The sequence below is a fragment of the Xenopus laevis genome, chromosome 8L (genome assembly GCF_017654675.1).
Source record: "Xenopus laevis strain J_2021 chromosome 8L, Xenopus_laevis_v10.1, whole genome shotgun sequence".
Taxonomy (NCBI): domain Eukaryota; kingdom Metazoa; phylum Chordata; class Amphibia; order Anura; family Pipidae; genus Xenopus; species Xenopus laevis.
The window spans coordinates 23,165,706-23,183,110 of record NC_054385.1 but is presented as its reverse complement, the minus strand read 5'-3'; the positions used below and the strand labels follow the sequence as shown (position 1 = coordinate 23,183,110).

The window sequence follows — 17,405 nt, the reverse complement described above, 5'->3', positions numbered from 1 at the left end:
GATACTAAACTGTATAGTAAGTATAGATATGGGCACAGGGCCGCCATTAGAAATCATGAGGCCCCATACAACAACATTTTCAGGGCCCCCTTGGCCCCGACCCCCAAGCCCCATCCCAGATCCCGCCCACTTCACGGTACAGTTAAAAGACCACATAGACATCAATGCTAAAAAAGGTAACCCCCCCACACACACAAGTTATAAAAAGCTATTGATGGTCAGGCCTCCTTATAAGTTAAAAAAACCTGTGGTGCCAGGGTCCCCCATAAGATTTTTTTAACATTTGGTAGCCAGGGCCCCTCTACAAGTTAAAAAAATAATTGGTGATCAGGGGGCCCCCTGCAAGTAAAAAAAAAAATTGGCCAGATCCCCCCAACTTTTTAAAAAAATAGCTTGCCAGGGTTTTGTGTCTAAGGGGGGGCCCGGCCAGGCTTCACTTACTTGATTAGCTGGGCCCCCCTGCTTTCAGTTCGATGCACGGAAGCTTTTCGCCGATCCTGTACCCTCGTGGTCCTTTACGAATAAGTCCCGGTAAAGCTGTACAGGGATTGGATAAGGGTATCCAATCCCAATGCAGATTTATCAGGACTTATTCTTAAAGGACCAATGAGGTTACAGTAAATTTTAATAGGCGAAAAGATTCCGTGCAGCACACTGAAAGCAGGGGGGGCCCGGCTAATCAAGTGAGTGAAGCATGGCCGGGCCCCCCCTTAGAGATAAAACCCTGCGGGCCCAGGACAACTATCCCCCCTGTGACCCCCTGATGGCGGCCCTGATGAGCATGGAGTATGGAGGTGTGTGTGAATGGATGCTGGGTTTTTATTTGGAGGGGTTGAACTTGATGGACTTTTGTCTTTTTTTAACCCAATTTAACTATGTAACTATATAACTATGTAACAAGTTATTATACCAAGCAACCACCATGAGCAATTAAGAGCCACTAAGCATTTGCAGTGTTTCAAACATCAAGGAATCAGCTGACCAAGAAATGAAAACTATATGTTCCCCAGAGCTGCTGGTAATAAATATTAGTGGAAATTATCCAAACACATGCTCATATTATGTTTATGGATGGTGGAGCTTTAAAGTAAAAGCAAAGAGCAAAACAAATTTTCTGATCATATGGTCAGAACAGTGTAATTGTGCTGCTCTGGTATCACCTTGCGCTTAGAGTCCCTACTTAAATTATATGTAGTGACTCTATGCGCAAGGTGATACCATTTAATTTGTCTGTATATTACTGACATTCTTTTATATTGTTTGGACAGATACATATGCACAGACAAGATAAACAGTTTTAACTAAACTAAACTTTCATTAGTATGTGTGTACAAAGGAACATAACATTATGCATACAAACCCTATACATACATACAGATAGATAGATAGATAGATAGATAGATAGATAGATAGATAGATAGATAGATAGATAGATAGATAGATAGATAGATAGATAGAGGAATACACCTTTGGGTTCTAACAGAGCTTAGTTCAGGCCTTTCTGATTTTCTCAGACTCGCTTTCATCTGGTATGGTACCTATGGATTGGAGGAAATCTCTCTTTCCTATTAAAAAGGGATTACTAACAAAGCTTGGCAATTATAGGCCAGTAAATCTGACATTTGTGGTAGGCAAATTATTTGAAATCTTGTTAAAGTATCACATTCAAATTTTTGTCCTAGTGAGTGGAATAATGAGCAGTAATCAGCATGGCTTTATGAAGGATAGGTCATGTCAGACAAATTTTATTGCTTTTTATGAAGAGGTAAGATGCTGGACACTGGGGGAGCAGTGGATGTGATCTATTTTGATTTTGCCAAAGTGCTGGATACAGTGCTCCACGAACAACTGCTTTCTAAACTAAGGGTTGTTGGGCTTAATGTTTGCACATGGATAGGAAACTGGCTCCAGGATCAGGTACATATGGTGATTGTTAATGGAACATTCTCTACTTAGGAGTAGGTTTATTTCACTTGTTCATTAATGACTTAGAGGAGGGTATTGTAAGAGTATCAGTGAGTATCAGTGTTTGCAGATGACAAAACTATGCAGCCCAATTAATTCCATCCAGGATGTGTCATCCTTGCAGCAGGATCCTGACAAACTGGCAATCTGGGCAGCTAAGTGGCAGTAGCAAATTTTTTTGGTTGAGCTTTTTGTGACAAAAACTAAAATTTTTCATGTAAAAAAAAAACTAAAATTTTTCCAAGATTTATTATACCCCGATGCTGCACAAAGCCAGAATCTGAAAATCCCCCATCTCATAACTTGTCATGGTCCTGTATTAGTCAATGGGAGAGACACCTATCTCAGTTTGAAGCTTTTGTGGTCTGCGCTGGGTTTAGCCCGAAAATCCAATTTTTTTGCTGGCTTTCCAGACAAAAAATGTAAAAATTTGAGCGATTCAGGTTTTCACTTGATTTTATCGAGTTTTTCTGCCATTGCAATTACACATAGTTTTTTTTATTAACAAATAAGCTGAAATCAGGCATGGGAGTTTTAATAAAGCATGAGATACATTCGGATTTTAGTAAATAACCTCCTTATGTTCATAAATGTATAGTCATGCACCTGGGATGTAAAAATATGCAAGCCACTTAATGGGACTGCACTAGGCAATCCATAATGGAAAATGACCTTGGAATCCTTGTAGATAATCAGCTTGGCTGTAGCAAGCAATGACATTCAGCAGCTTCAAAGGCAAACAAGGTCTTGAACTGTATTAAAAGGGGCACAGATTTGCTGGTAAGGCCCCATCTTGTATATTGCCATGCCGTTTTGATCTCCAGCAATCAAATGGGACATTATTGAATTAGACAGGGTCCAGAGAAGGGCAACTAAGCTGGGAAAGGTATGGAAAAATCTCAGCTATAAGGAAAGTCTGGCAAAGTCAGGATTGTTCACACTGGAGAAGAGGTGATTAACGGGGGATATAATAACTATGTATAAATATATAAGGGGATCATACAATAGCCTCTTTAATTCTTTAATTAACAGTAGGTCCTTCCAGTTGAAAAAGATTAGAAGACAGGAGATTCTGTCTTAATATCTATCTCGTACCCTGTGTCGTACCCCAAAGTGAAAAAAGCCAAGTGATGTAAAGTTCTGAGTGAACAACATCCCCTAATTGGTGCCCCCTTACAATCCACTTGTATATCACCAACCTTATTGTAGTATCAATTTTTATTTTCATACTGTTTATTGAAAAAAGAACGTGACCCAAATTGTATAATGTGTCACCCTCAATTCAAATAATAAAATATAATAATATATTAGAACCTATACCCACTACTCAACCAGTTCTGAAATTAAAAACAAATATTTTTTATAAGCCCTGTGAGTGCGGATCCTTTTGGACATTTATCGAGAATTTTTTGCACCCAGGCACATATAGTTATTTTATCGAGAGTGCCAGTAGCCGGGAGGTGTATATATATATATATATATATATATATATATATATATATATATAATATATATATATATATATATATATATATATATATATATATATATATATATATATATATATATATATATATGCACCATTATCAAACTCACTACTGATGACTTACCTTTGCTTCTCCTCTGATTTCTGTACTGTTCTTCCCTAATTGTCAGCTGTGTTTCGTCCCCTGTTTCTGACCCCGATTCTTCTTCCGACCGCCGGAACCCAACTGGAGCTGTGACGAATAGAGTGATTTATTTGCTTCACACAGACTTTGAGAAGCTTCTGCTGGTGAAATATACTCAAGTTTCCACATTTTTTGTAACTTTGTCATTTTCAGGAATACAAAGTTTTGCAAAGGAATATATTATTCCACATATGATTATTGATAATTTTGGTTTCTCCTGAGTGGATTCAAATGATATAAGTATCCCATGTAAACCATGTTTTGGTATACAGTTCAATAGTGTTAGTTATATGGCAGGAATTGTCTATGATTTTAATATAGAGGTAATTGAGCTTCAGTTGAAATATGGTTGACCAAGGGTTGCGTTAAAAGGAGATGTGGTTATTTAAGGAACAGTTCAGTGTGAAAATAAAAAGTGTGTAAGACTTATAGATCTCCAGCCTTGATACATTACATTTTTGCCTAACTAACTGTATTAGAAACATTATTTACTGTATTTAGCACAGCCTATCTATTTTTAAACTGAACAATTACTTTAATACTGAGGGGCAGATTTATTAAGAGTCGAATTGTAAATTCTAAATCAAATTGTCAAATTTTTTTTAAGGTCAAAACTCTCAAATTCGAATAGTGAATTATCCAAACTCAATTTGAGTTTTAATTCGAATTCGAAGTTCAAGATTTATCAAACTCTGGCCCTTTAAAAATTTAAATTCAACTATTTGCCACCTAAAACCTGCCGAGTTCATGTATAAGTCAATGGGAAAGGTTGAGTGATGCTGTTAGTAGTAGGGATGCACCGAATCCAGGATTCGGTTCAGTATTCGGCCAGAGTTTGGCCTTTTTCAGAAGGATTCGGATTCGGCCGAATCCTTCTGCCCGGCTGAACCGAATCCGAATCCTAATTTGCATATGCAAATTAGGGGCGGGAGGGAAATTGCGAGACTTTTTGTCACAAAACAAGGAAGTAAAAAATGCTTTCCCCTTTCCACCCCTAATTTACATATGCAAATCAGGGTTCGGATTTGGTTCGGTATTCGCCGAATCTTTCACGAAGGATTCGGGGGTTCGGCCAAATCCAAAAAAGTGGATTCGGTGCATCCCTAGTTAGTAGCCTTCCTGACATTCAAGTTTCTTTCGGAGAAAAAACTCAAATCAAGTTTAGTCTAAACTAATTCAATTGGAGTTTTCAGGTCGGGACTATTCGTTTGACTTTTACATATTCAAATTTTTTAATGAATAACCCCCCATTCGAATTTCAAATATAATCAAATTTAATAGAGTTTAAAATAACTTTTATTTTCAAAATTCGAACTTTAATAAATGTGCCTCTGAGTGTTCAGAACAGATTTTGTGTGGTCACAAACCTCTTTCCACAAATTTGTTATTTTGGGGCATAGCCACATAATGTACCTTAAATTATCTAAAGCTGAGGGGGATACAATAAAAATGTCAATTTTTGGCAAATTGTGCCATATTTGTAACAAACACAGTAGTTTCATATATTTTGGCAACCCACAATTGTGGTAGATGCAACACAATTGCCCTAACTGAATAATTTTGTTGCATCTGCAAGGATGCTGAAAGTCTGAGAGAAACACTGTATTGTGGGGAAAAAACATGTGTTTGAAATGGCATTATGAGCTTAGGTAATTGCGCCCTTTATGGGTTTCAGCAAATTTAGCATATAGTCCCAATTTATCTGGTCAAATGCATTTTCTGCGTCCATACTGAGGTTTATTTTGATGGAGGGCTACTGTCTAAGGTTGTAGTAGTTTGTCATCTTTTCCTTCTTTTGGTAATACTGTTATATATGAGTTCCTCTAATCTCTCCCATATTACATAGTAACATAGTAAGTAAGGTTGAAAAAAGACACACGTCCATCAAATTCAACCTTTTTTTTTTCTTTTCTTTTTTAATCTGCCTAACTGATACTTGATCCAGAGAAAGGCAAAAAAAAACCCCCATCTGAAGCCTTTCCAATTTGCTTCAGAGGGGGAAAAAATCCTTCCTGACTCCAAAATGGCAATGGACTAGTCCCTGGATCAACTACTATGAGCTATCTCCCATAACCCTGTATTCTCTCACTTGCTAAAAGGCAATCCAGAAAAAAAAAGCAACCTCTTCTTAAAGCTATCTAATGTATCAGCCTGTTCAACTGATTCAGGGAGAGTATTCCACATCTTCACAGCTCTCACTGTAAAAAACCCCTTCCGAATATTTAGGCAGAACCTCTTTTCTTTTATTCGGAATGGGTGACCTCGTGTCAGCTGGAAAGACCTACTGGTAAATAAAGCATTAGAGAGATTATTATATGATCTCCTTATATATTTATACATAGTTAATATATTTCCCCTTAAGTGCCTCTTCTCCAGCGTGAACATCCCCAATTTGGCCAGTCTTTCCTCATAGCTAAGATTTTCAATACCTTTTACCAGCTTAGTTGCCCTTCTCTGTACCCTCTCTAATACAATAATGTCCTGTTTGAGTGATGGAGACCAAAACTGTTTGGCATATTCTAGATGGGGCCTTACAAGTGCTCTATACAGTGGAAGAATTGACTTTACTCTATGCCCCTTTTAATACAACCTTATTTGCTCTTGATGCTGCTGACTGGCATTGCTTGCTACAGCCAAGTTTATCATCTACAAGGACTCCGAGGTCCTTTTCCATAATGGATTTGCCTAGTGCAGTCCCATTAAGGGTATAAGTGGCTTTAATATTTTTACATCCCAGGTGCATGACTTTACATTTATCAACATTGAATCTCATTTGCCACTTAGCTGCCCAGATTGCCAGTTTGTCAAGATTATGTTGCAAGGAAGCCACATCCTGGATGGAATTAATTGAGCTGGATAATTTTGTGTCATCTGCAAACACTGATACATTACTTACAACACCCTCCCCTAAGTCATTACTCCAAGTAGAGAATGTCCCATTAACAACCACCCTCTGTACCCGATCCTGTAGCCAGTTTCCTATCCATGTGCAAACGACTTCATTAAGCCCAACAGACCTTAGTTTAGAAAGCAGTCGTTTGTGGGGCACAGTATCAAACGCTTTGGCAAAATCCAAATAGATCACATCTACTGCCCCCCCACTGTCCAGAATCTTACTTACCACATCATAAAATGCAATCAAATTCGTCTGACATGACCTATCCTTCATAAAGCCATGCTGATTGTTGCTCATAATGCCATTCATTAGGACAAAATTTTGAATGTGATCCCTTAACAAGCCTTCAAATAATTTGCCCACCACAGATGTCAAGTTTACTGGCCTATAATTACCAGGCTGAGATCGTAATCCCTTTTTAAATATTGGAATAACATCAGCTTTTCTCCAATCCATAGGCACCATACCAGATGACAGTGAATCTGAGAAAATCAGAAATAAGGGCTGGTCTAAAACTGAACTAAGCACTCTTAGAACCCGGGGGTGTATGCCATCAGGCCCTGGAGCCTTGTTTACATTCATTTGTATTAAAGCTTTTTGAATCATATCCTGAGTCAGCCACTGACTATATTGAGCTGAACCATTCGTGCAGTTATTAAGTGAGCCTGTGAACCCAGACTCCTCTATTGTATACACTGAAGAAAAGAACTGATTTAACACATTTGCCTTATCTGTATCTGTTACAACCATACTGGTACCATTATTTAATGGAGCAACACTCTCAACCTGCATCTTTTTACTACTAATATATTTAAAAAACTTTTTAGGGTTAGTTTTCACCTCCACCGCAATTAACTCTTCATTTCTTTTCTTAGCCTTCTGGATTGCTGATTTACAACATTTATTACAGTGTTTGTATTCATTAAATGCAGCTTCTGTTCTGTTCTGCTCCCATTAACTTCTTTACTTCTGTATTAAGCCACACAGGATGATTCTTAGAGCTTCTACGTTTAGTCCTTAAGGGAATAAATTGAGAACAGTAATGATTTAATATCATTTTAAAGGACAACCATTTCTGTTCTGTGTTTTTAGCTGAAAACCTAATGCCCCAATCAATGCTCTGTAGGGCAGCCCTCAAGGCACTAAAATTAGCTTTTCCAAAATTCATGGTTTTTGTTGCCCCAGTATATTTTTGTTTTTTGCACCAGACATTAAAAGATATAACATTATGGTTACTATTACCCAGGGGTTCAATGACTTGCACATTTGCTATAAGTTCTGGGTCATTTGAGATCACTAAATCAAGAATAGCATTTTTTCTCGTAGGCTCCTCAACAACCTGTGCTAAAAAATTGTCGTGCAATAAGTTTATAAACTTGTTCCCATTAACTGATCTAGCAGTACCGTTGCTCCAGTCAATATCTGGGTAATTAAAATCCCTCATTATCATTACTTTACCTAAACTAGCAGCCTTTTCTATTTGCATTAGGAGCTTTGTCTCACTTACATTAGGGGGTCTATAGCATACGATACTCCTACAATTAATTTGCTGGATTCTTTACAATTGGGGAAGAACTCCACCCATACGACTTCTGCCCCCCCATTTTCTAACATAACCTCCTCCTTTATATGAGCTTTTAAATCCTGCCTAACATACAGACATACCCCTCCTCCTTTTCTATTGCCTCTGTCCCTCCGAAACAAAGTATAGCCACTGATATTTACTGCCCAGTCATGCGACTCATTCAGCCATGTTTCGGCCACACCAATCACATCATATTTTCCTTCCAACACCAGCAGCTCCAGCTCTCCCATTTAACCAGTCAGACTTCTTGCATTTGTAAACATACATTTAATACTGGTACCATATTGAACATATGACATGTGGTCCTTCCTATCCTTAACAGTATCCCCAGGCAAATCTCCTCCCCCCTTGTCCCTTTCTTTGCCCACTATCTCATCTAACCTGTCTTCCACTGAATCGTTTACTGAACCCTCCCCCCCACACCTAGTTTAAAATCTCCTCCAACCCTCTAGCCATCTTTTCTCCCAAAACAGCTGCCCCATCATCATTGAGGTGCAGCCCATCCCTAGCAAAGAGCCTGTAGCCGACTGAAAAATCAGCCCAGTTCTCCAAAAACCCAAAACCCTCCTCCCTACACCAATCTTTCAGCCACGCATTAATCTCCCTATGCTCCCGCTGTCTCCTTAGTGTTGCTCGTGGCTCAGGTAATATCTCTGAGAAAATTACCTTGGAAGTCCTCGTCCTCAGCTTTGCACCTAGTTTTTTAAAATCATTTTTGAGAACTTCACCACCTCCTCTAACTTTGTCATTGGTACCTATGTGTACCAAGACCGCTGGGTCTTCCCCAGCCCCTCCCAATAATCTGTCCACTCGTTCCACCACATGCCGAACCCTAGCACCAGGCAAGCAGCAGACTGTTTGGCATGTAGGGGCCTTGCGACAGATTACCCTATCCACCTTTCTAATAATTGAATCCCCTATAACTAGAAACTGCCTTTCCTTCCTTGCACTCCCCCCACCACCCGTATTAGAGCCACTGCCTCCCGGGGTGCTCCGAGAGTCAGCCTGCTCCATACACGCCAGTTCGGAGTTTTCCTCCCCAGCATCTTCAGCCAAAACAGCGAATTTGCTGTTTTGGACAAACTGTGGACCAACCCCCCTACTCTTCTGTCCCCTACTTCCCCTCTTGACTGTCACACACCTTCCTCCCTCATTAGCCTCCACTGCCCCTTCTCCTCCCCCCACTCCACTAGCCCCTGCCAGTGGTTGCTCTGCGAGCCTCCTGTCATTCCCCTCGTTTGCCGATGCTCTCAGTGCTGCAAGTTCACCCCTTAGAGTCTGCAGCTCAGATTACAAGATAAAAACCCACCGACATCTCTCACATGTAAATACTGCATGGAACTGCTGCTCCAACACCACATACATGTGACAAGACACACACTGAGTAATACCAGCAAACCCACTCATATTTACACTGGGTACTTACATTCTAGCTTGCACTGTTGGGGCTAATCTATTGGGAAGAAACTGCATTAGTAGCTGTCCTTCTCTTTTAATCCTTAGGGAAAACTAACAATCCTATTTGTTTTATTTAATGTTTAAATAATTTTGTAACAGACATAAAGTGTGGAGATCCAAATTACAGAAATAGACTTTATGCAGGTCCTGAAAATTTTGAAGAATAGGCCCCTCGCCTTTCCTGCCCCACTCAAAGTACATTCCCTCCTTCTAAAGCTGTTTATATTTGTGGATAGAAGTCTGAGTATTAAATCCTATATTTATGTCAGTCCTGAATTTATTTAGGTTGCTGTGATCATTCAAAATATCGGCAGAATTCCTTAGTGTGTAACATGGCATAAGCTACAGATGTGTGTGGCTACACCTGAGATCTTTAGGTGGTTTACTCATTGCAAGGTTCAAGGTACAAAATATAGGGACAATTAGCCGTTGCCTGTTCGAATGTCAGAGCATCACAGCTATGTATTTTAAAACTCATGATTGAATGATTAAGTCACTCTACTTAACTGATCAATAAGGCCTCATCTGGAGTATGCAGTGCAGTTTTGGACACCAGTCCTTAAGAGGTATATAAATGAGCTGGAGAGAGTGCAGAGACTAAGTGCAACTAAATTGGTTAGAGGGATGGAAGACTTAAATTATGAGGGGAGACTGTCAAGTTTGGGGTTGTTTTCTCTGGAAAAAAGGCGCTTGCGAAGGGACATGATTACACTTTACAAGTACATTAGAGGACATTATAGACAAATAGCAGGGGACCTTTTTACCCATAAAGTGGATCACCGTACCAGAGGCCACCCCTTTAGACTAGAAGAAAAGAACTTTCATTTGAAGCAACGTAGGGGGTTCTTCACAGTCAGGACAGTGAGGTTGTGGAATGCACTGCCGGGTGATGTAGTGATGGCTGATTCAGTTAATGCCTTTAAGAATGGCTTGGATGATTTTTTTGACAGACATAATATCAAAGGCTATTGTGATACTAAACTCTATAGTTAATATAGGTATGGTATATAGAATTTGTATGAAAGTAGGGAGGGGTGTGTGTTAGGCTTCCTAACAATTTTCTGATCGAAGGAAAATCCTTTAATCGATGGATTAAAATCCTTCGAATGGTTCAATTCAAAGGATTTAATCGTTCGTTCGTTCGTAGGAAATGCACTAAATCCTTCGATTTCGATATTCGAAGTCGAAGGATTTACATTCAGCAGTCGAATATCGAGGGTTAATTAACCCTCGATATTCGACCCTATGTAAATCTGCCCCTTAGGCAATAAATTACTAAATTACAAAAACTTTTTCAAATATTTAAAAAGTATTATGCAAATTTATTGTGTTGCAATACGGTTTAAAATAAGTTGTATTATTGTAATAATCTGTGCTTATTAAAATATCTGCAAGCCTATATTTTGCTCTTTATTTGGAATGCATGTGTTTTACTAAGTACATTTTAAGTCCTTTAAATGTGATTATGTAAAATCTTTATTTTTTCACTATGAAATAGAAAGTCAGAATATGTCTAACATCCTCCGAGTATGTTCAAGATCCTTCAAAAAATTGTCTTTGTTTAGAAACAATTACACCCTAAGCAGGAATATTCTCCAAACTTGGTATTCAACAATGCTCTGTAACTCTGTGTTTTGATGGGTAGCATATGAGAGAGAGTTTAATGGCAGGGATAGTTGCCATCCTGTCTTTTTCTGAAACAGCACAGAAAGCACATTTGCTGGATTGTGCTTTTTCCTGTTGATGCTTCAATGGTGTCATAAGAACAGAATGTAACAGAACAAGACAGGATTCTAACAAGCAGACTGCTGGTGAATGAACTAAAAGCTCCAAGTGAAGCAATGCCGCAAGAGAACAAGTTATACTTCAATCAAGCCAATGAGAGGCAGTTATAGGTACTGTAGAACTCCATGAAGAGCATGCATGTTAAAAAACACCAAGTACATTGAAACAAAATTAAAATTTAGCATTAAATGGTTATTTACTGTTAGTTGGACACCTTTTTTTAGATAAATCTGATAGGTGTCCTTCTGTGTGAACAGGAACTAAATATATATAAACAGGAAAGAATAATCAAGTAGCGACCTATTTATTAAGGTTACATTTTAGCAGTTTTAGAGATTTTTTTAAACTCACTTTCTTTAAAACTATGAATGTCATGACATTTATTAAAAGATCTAACTAAAAACTAAACTAAAATTTGATATTTATCATACTTCGACCCTGGAAACAGGCCACCTAAAAGCTGCCGAGTTCATTACCAAGTCAATGGCAGAGGTCCTCAAACCATTTGAATATGTTAATTGCTTCCTGACATTCAAGTTTTTTTCGGAGGAAAACTTGATTTGAATTTGATTTGAATATTCGTTCCTATCTGAATATTAGACTTTTTTCATAAATAACCTCCTATTCGAGTTGTGAGTAAATTCAAATTTACTACAGTTAAAAAAAATCACATAACTTCAAAATTCAAAAAAAACGTTGATAATTCTGCTCCTTAATATCCCTGATGTACTTAGATTGCTGGGCAAATGTTCTATAGCAAACACAGGTATGGTTGCCCAACAAACATCCTTAAAGAGATACTGTCATGATTATTATGGTTTAGTTTTTGATGGGCCCCTAATCACAATGGGTTCTTAGGCCTGTGCATTAATCTGCCCTTGTTTGCCTCTCTGCAACCTTTTAATCAGAATGAATAATGCAATTACTGATGCACTGAATATTCACCCAATGTGCAGGGAAACCACTTTAAAACTGACAATTTTATTCCAGATTCACAGTAGACCATTTACAATTTGTACATCTGCAGCTGATAAGGAAAATTTAGCAAGACCTTGGAGAAACCTTGGAGAACTGCTTGAATACCTGCACAGAGGAAGGATACAATAAGAATGCAAGTAATGAATGCACAGAGAATGAACAAGAGAGCATAGTGGTGCTGATGTGGTAGCTTTTTTCCATCAATAAAGTGGAATTTTATTAAGTGCCACAGGCTAAAGAGAGCCTGAAACATTGCCTGTGGCTCTTAATAAACTTCTACTATTTTGCATTCAATTTTGGACTGCTGTAGAATTACTATACATACTATGATTATTGTGGTGTTTATAAAAATAGCCTGTAGATGTCATTGTGCTCAAGACTTATACTGTGCATACTTTCTATAGAGTTGCTTACTGTTGTGTAATGGCTGCATGGGCCTGCTAATAAAGCACTTTTATCAGGCCCGGATTTGTGGAAAGGCCACCTAGGCCCAGGGCTAGGGTGGCAGGATTTTAGGGGGAGGCACGCTGCCCAACCACACCCATATTGGTTCAAAAACACTGGGGATGCGCTGGAGGTACAATAATTTTTAAAATTTCCTGTGCGCCAATCCCCATTGCTCCGGTCCAGATGATGAAAATGTGTACGATTAAAGGGGAGGGGACAGGGGCAACGAACGGCAGTGGGCCTAGGGGCGCCCACTATGTAAATGCGGCCCTGACTTTTATACTCTACTCAACCTCGGCTACCAAAACATAACAATTATACCTTTGGCCAAATGGATTTTTCAACATGCATCTGATACTTCAATGAGCTGTATTTTTGCTAAAAAAAATAATTAATGCTGCCTTGAATAGTGATGGGCGAATTTTCGCGGGCGTTTTGCGAATATTTTCGCGGGCGGCGAATCGCGCAAATTCCCAGCGAATTCGCACCTGCCGAATAAATTCGCCCATCACTAGCTTTGAACAGAGATAATATAGCAGTAAGGGGAGAATGGACACAGAGCAGGACTGGTAATTGATAAACTAGGAAAACATCTAATTGGGAGAGTGGGGCAATGAACTGGGGAGGAATGGAGGAGTAGAAATGCATGTCGTAAGAGAAGAAATAACGTGTTTCTTCAAGGACAGGCAAGGGTATAGGAAGTGTTTGGTGAGTAGTATAAAAAGCGTTAATTAGACTGGGTGGTCATAATTATAAGCAGAAAACAGGACCAGTTATCCAGAATGCTTGGGACCTGGGGTATTCTGCATAAGCGGTCTTTTCATAATTTGGATCTCCATACATTGTCTACTAAAAAAAATCATTGAAACATCAATTGTATTAGACTGTTTTGCCTTCATGAAGGATTAATTATGTCTTAGCTGGGATCAAGTACAAGGTACTGTTTTAGTATTACAGCAAAAAGGAAAAGATTTTTTAAAATTTTGAATTGTTTTAATGAAATGGAGTCTATGGGATATGTTTCAATAATTGTTTATCCGCACCTCCTAGCAGGCCATCACTGCCAATTTATGAAAAAAAGATATCAACTAGTAATGGAAGTGCAGACAACACCATTATCAAATGTATCCAAAAATAGAGCAGAAGAGTTATAGTGCGTCACACCATCCATACACTGTGAAAAAAATATGGTTAGAGAAAGTTGAATATGTATTAGTAAATACAAAAATTAATTAGTGATCTTAAGAAGTTCATTGTGTATCAGTTACAATAAATACAATTAAATTCATCATGTGTGTGCCTCATTGATATAATGATCAATGCTTGTAATTTCATTGGTTGGTTAAATATAAAGTGCATAAAGTGAGTAAAGTGCCTTGTATAATTCATCTAAATAGCTCCTTAAAAATTCATCTTTAGCAGCAGTCCTGTGCTATAGAGCAATTAAAACATAACATTTAATTCATCAGTTATAAAATTGTCAAAGCCTTCACGGGCGAAACGCAGAGCACAGAGCTCTTATCACTAACTTTTTTCTGCTTCTGGAGGCAGCCGGGGGAGGCAGGTAAACTAACAAGATGGGAGATGCGATGGTTTGAAGTAGAAATAGAAAGCATCAATTTGAAAGATGCAAATTTAATAACCACCGCTTACAGTTATACAGTTATACACAAGCTGTCTGCGATTGCCTTGGAACTAGCAATAGGGATTAGGTCACAACTCACTTAGGTGCCTCTGAGAGGACAAAGTGGTAGCGTCACAATTCCTTTGGCATATCGGTCAGATTTGCTTGACTTATTGTTAATGGTGGTATGATATTTTATAGGTATTGGCTCTAACCTTTATTAACCAAACCAAGATAACATTTCTCTCATCACCTCCGTATATACCCTGGGTAAAAAAGTTGATGATCAGGAGGGTTGTTTGGCCTGATGTTGATCTGGGAGGATCAATTTATTAATTTTTTCTAATAAACAAGATCCCTTGCCACTAAAACCAGATCAATACATCATTAATTTTTATTGTTTTTAACCTATGATAATTGATGAATTAAATGTTATGTTTTAATCACAGAAGGGATCTTGTTTATTAGAAAAAATTAATAGCACATGACTGCTGCTGAAGATGAATTTTTTAAGGAGCTATTTAGATGAATTATACAAGGCACTTTACTCACTTTATGCACTTTATATTTAACTAACCAAAGAAATTACAAGCATTGAGCATTATAAAATGCTCAATGCTCAATGAGGCACACACATGATGAATTTAATTGTATTTATTGTAACTGATATACAATGAACTTCTGATGATCACTTATTCATTTTTGTATATACTAATACATATTCAACTTTCTCTAACCATATTTTTATCACGGTGTATGGATGGTGCGACGCACTATAACTCTTCTGATTTGAGCATTCTGTCAGGCTAAAGAGTAGTAATAAGCAGTGGATACCGTAACCATGAGGCAGGCAAGGTTAAAAAAAAAACAAAAAACCCCTCCAGTTTCTAGAAATTGAAGAACCGTCAGAAAGGATCAGGTACTGGGCTAAAGAAAGGTAAAAGTAAAACAGGGCTGGTAAAAGAAAACTGATGAAAAACTGGACTTGTGACATGAACAAGAAGTAGAACAGTACAAGGTAGCTATTAGGGCAGGGCACCAAGGAAGCAGAAATCAAGGCCAGTAAAGGTAAGGGGTAGCTATCACTTTGTTTTTAATGCAAAAAAATTCTAATGCTTGTTTGGGAATTTTAGATTTTATAAGAAGTGAGTCTTACATTTAAGATTCCTAGGCAGTGCCTAAGGCATTTCGTGTTTGCAATACACTTCCTCAGAGGCTTCCTGTGTACCTAGGTCCCCTTGTTTGGGAATTTTGCCGCAAATCCAAACCTGCCTAAAAAAGTTTGCTCATAACTATTAATGAAGTAAAGTGAGCAATGAATAAAAAACAGTATGTAGAATACTTCAATCTACCTATACACTGGTGTTAGACTGCATTAATGCTGTATATGACAGCCAGAGAGTTCAAAGCCAGGAAAGGAGAACTTAACTACAAGCTAGCAAAATGCAGTGTGGAAGAGCCAGATATTAAAAACATGGCTTGTGTTAATGTTTCTTGGCTTGCAAGAAATATACGTCCTATCTTCCTTTATGCCAGAAATTCGAAATAAACAATAATAAATCAAAAGCAAAATGCCGCAAGACAAAGCAGGATCAATTATCCTTTATCTAAAAGCCTCATTAACATTTAATACACTGTTGCTTATAGATATACTTGGTTGGCAGATTTCTGGTGCAGGTACCATCAACATACCTTCCAACTTTCCAATTTTTGTAAGCTCAACACAAAGTCCCAGATTGTTACTGAAAGGTCCCAACTTTCTTTTTGACCTCCTGTACTGAACAGCCATAAAAAGATACAAAGTTTCTAAAACTAAGGCTTTTGGCAGAAAGCCTAGAATGGAAAGTGCACTTAGATACATTTGTAACAATTTTTGATAAGCAAAGAAACAATTGTAACTATTTAAGATAAGCAGGTCTCTTGGGGAAACTGTGACTTGCAGCTTAAAGGAGTCATTCGAATAAAAAGTAAAAATAAGTGCATTATTAGAAATACAATTCACATAAATATAAAAAAATATAATTACTATACAGATTAAGTGCTCAGTGTCAAGGAAACAAAAGGCTAGAGGACCCTACCCCGTATTTATGTGCAATAGATATGATGAACATTACCAGTTCTTATTACTTTTGGCTGCAGGCCACAAAACTGTATTAACACATAAAACCTGACCCTAAAACATCCAGAAATGTGTTCGATAACCTGCCAAATTTTAAAAAGGATGTGGTATTTAGGGGGTGTGGCCATAAAATGGGCATGGTCCAAAAAATTGGGAAATGTTTTTGTCCCGCTTTCTATTTTACAAATGTTGTGATGTACAGTATGTATCAAATATATTACAACTGGAAACTATCAATTCAGAAAATCTAGTGTGTGATGGCATTCCTCTGATCCTATTTTTTTTTTACCCTGTAAAACCTTTGTTTGGTAAACAAAAACCCCTCTGATGATAATCTGCTGTTAAAAAACCAAAAAACTTGGATAGCCTGAAATCTTGCTAAATGCAATATGCTATTAGATATTGCAGAAGTAGATTCTGAGCAGAACTGATCCATGGTTTCTTATGCACCTGGAGTCTTGCACGGGTCCAGATCTGTGCCCAACCCAGACACAATAACTCACAAGCTGACCCAGAATCGATATCAAGCACCCTGTCCCCGCTACCTGCAGATGCCCACGCTACCCAAAACATTAACCTGACCCATACAAACGTGAAGTGACATCACCAGTAGACAGAGCTGATGTCATTCCAGAGGTGGATCAACCAGGTCAGGAACTTTTAACTTCAGGGAGGTGGGGGGAATGCAGGCCTGTGATTGGTCTGGGTACCCATGCAAGGTACTCACAGACCGTTTATATGGTCAGAAAATTAAGTCTTTCTGCCACAAACCCAATCACTTTCTGAGTAATACAGGGGTACTCAACCCAAAACAGAACTTTGCTTGGCATTAACAGTGATTAAATATTACACTCTAAAGACTGTGTGTGATTCCCCCT

At 38.2% G+C, this 17,405-nt stretch overlaps 1 protein-coding gene across 2 annotated transcripts in view; it reads right to left on the bottom strand.

Moving 5' to 3' along the window:
• The window catches only part of LOC108698296 (astrotactin-2-like), a 1,031,088-nt gene that overhangs the window by 793,771 nt on the left and 219,912 nt on the right, over positions 1-17,405 (bottom strand). For both annotated transcript variants that reach the window (XM_018229686.2, XM_041572527.1), the window contains exon 4: positions 3,576-3,683. In XM_018229686.2, coding sequence (XP_018085175.2) covers positions 3,576-3,683 — 108 coding nt within the window. The remainder of the gene's footprint in view (positions 1-3,575; positions 3,684-17,405) is intronic.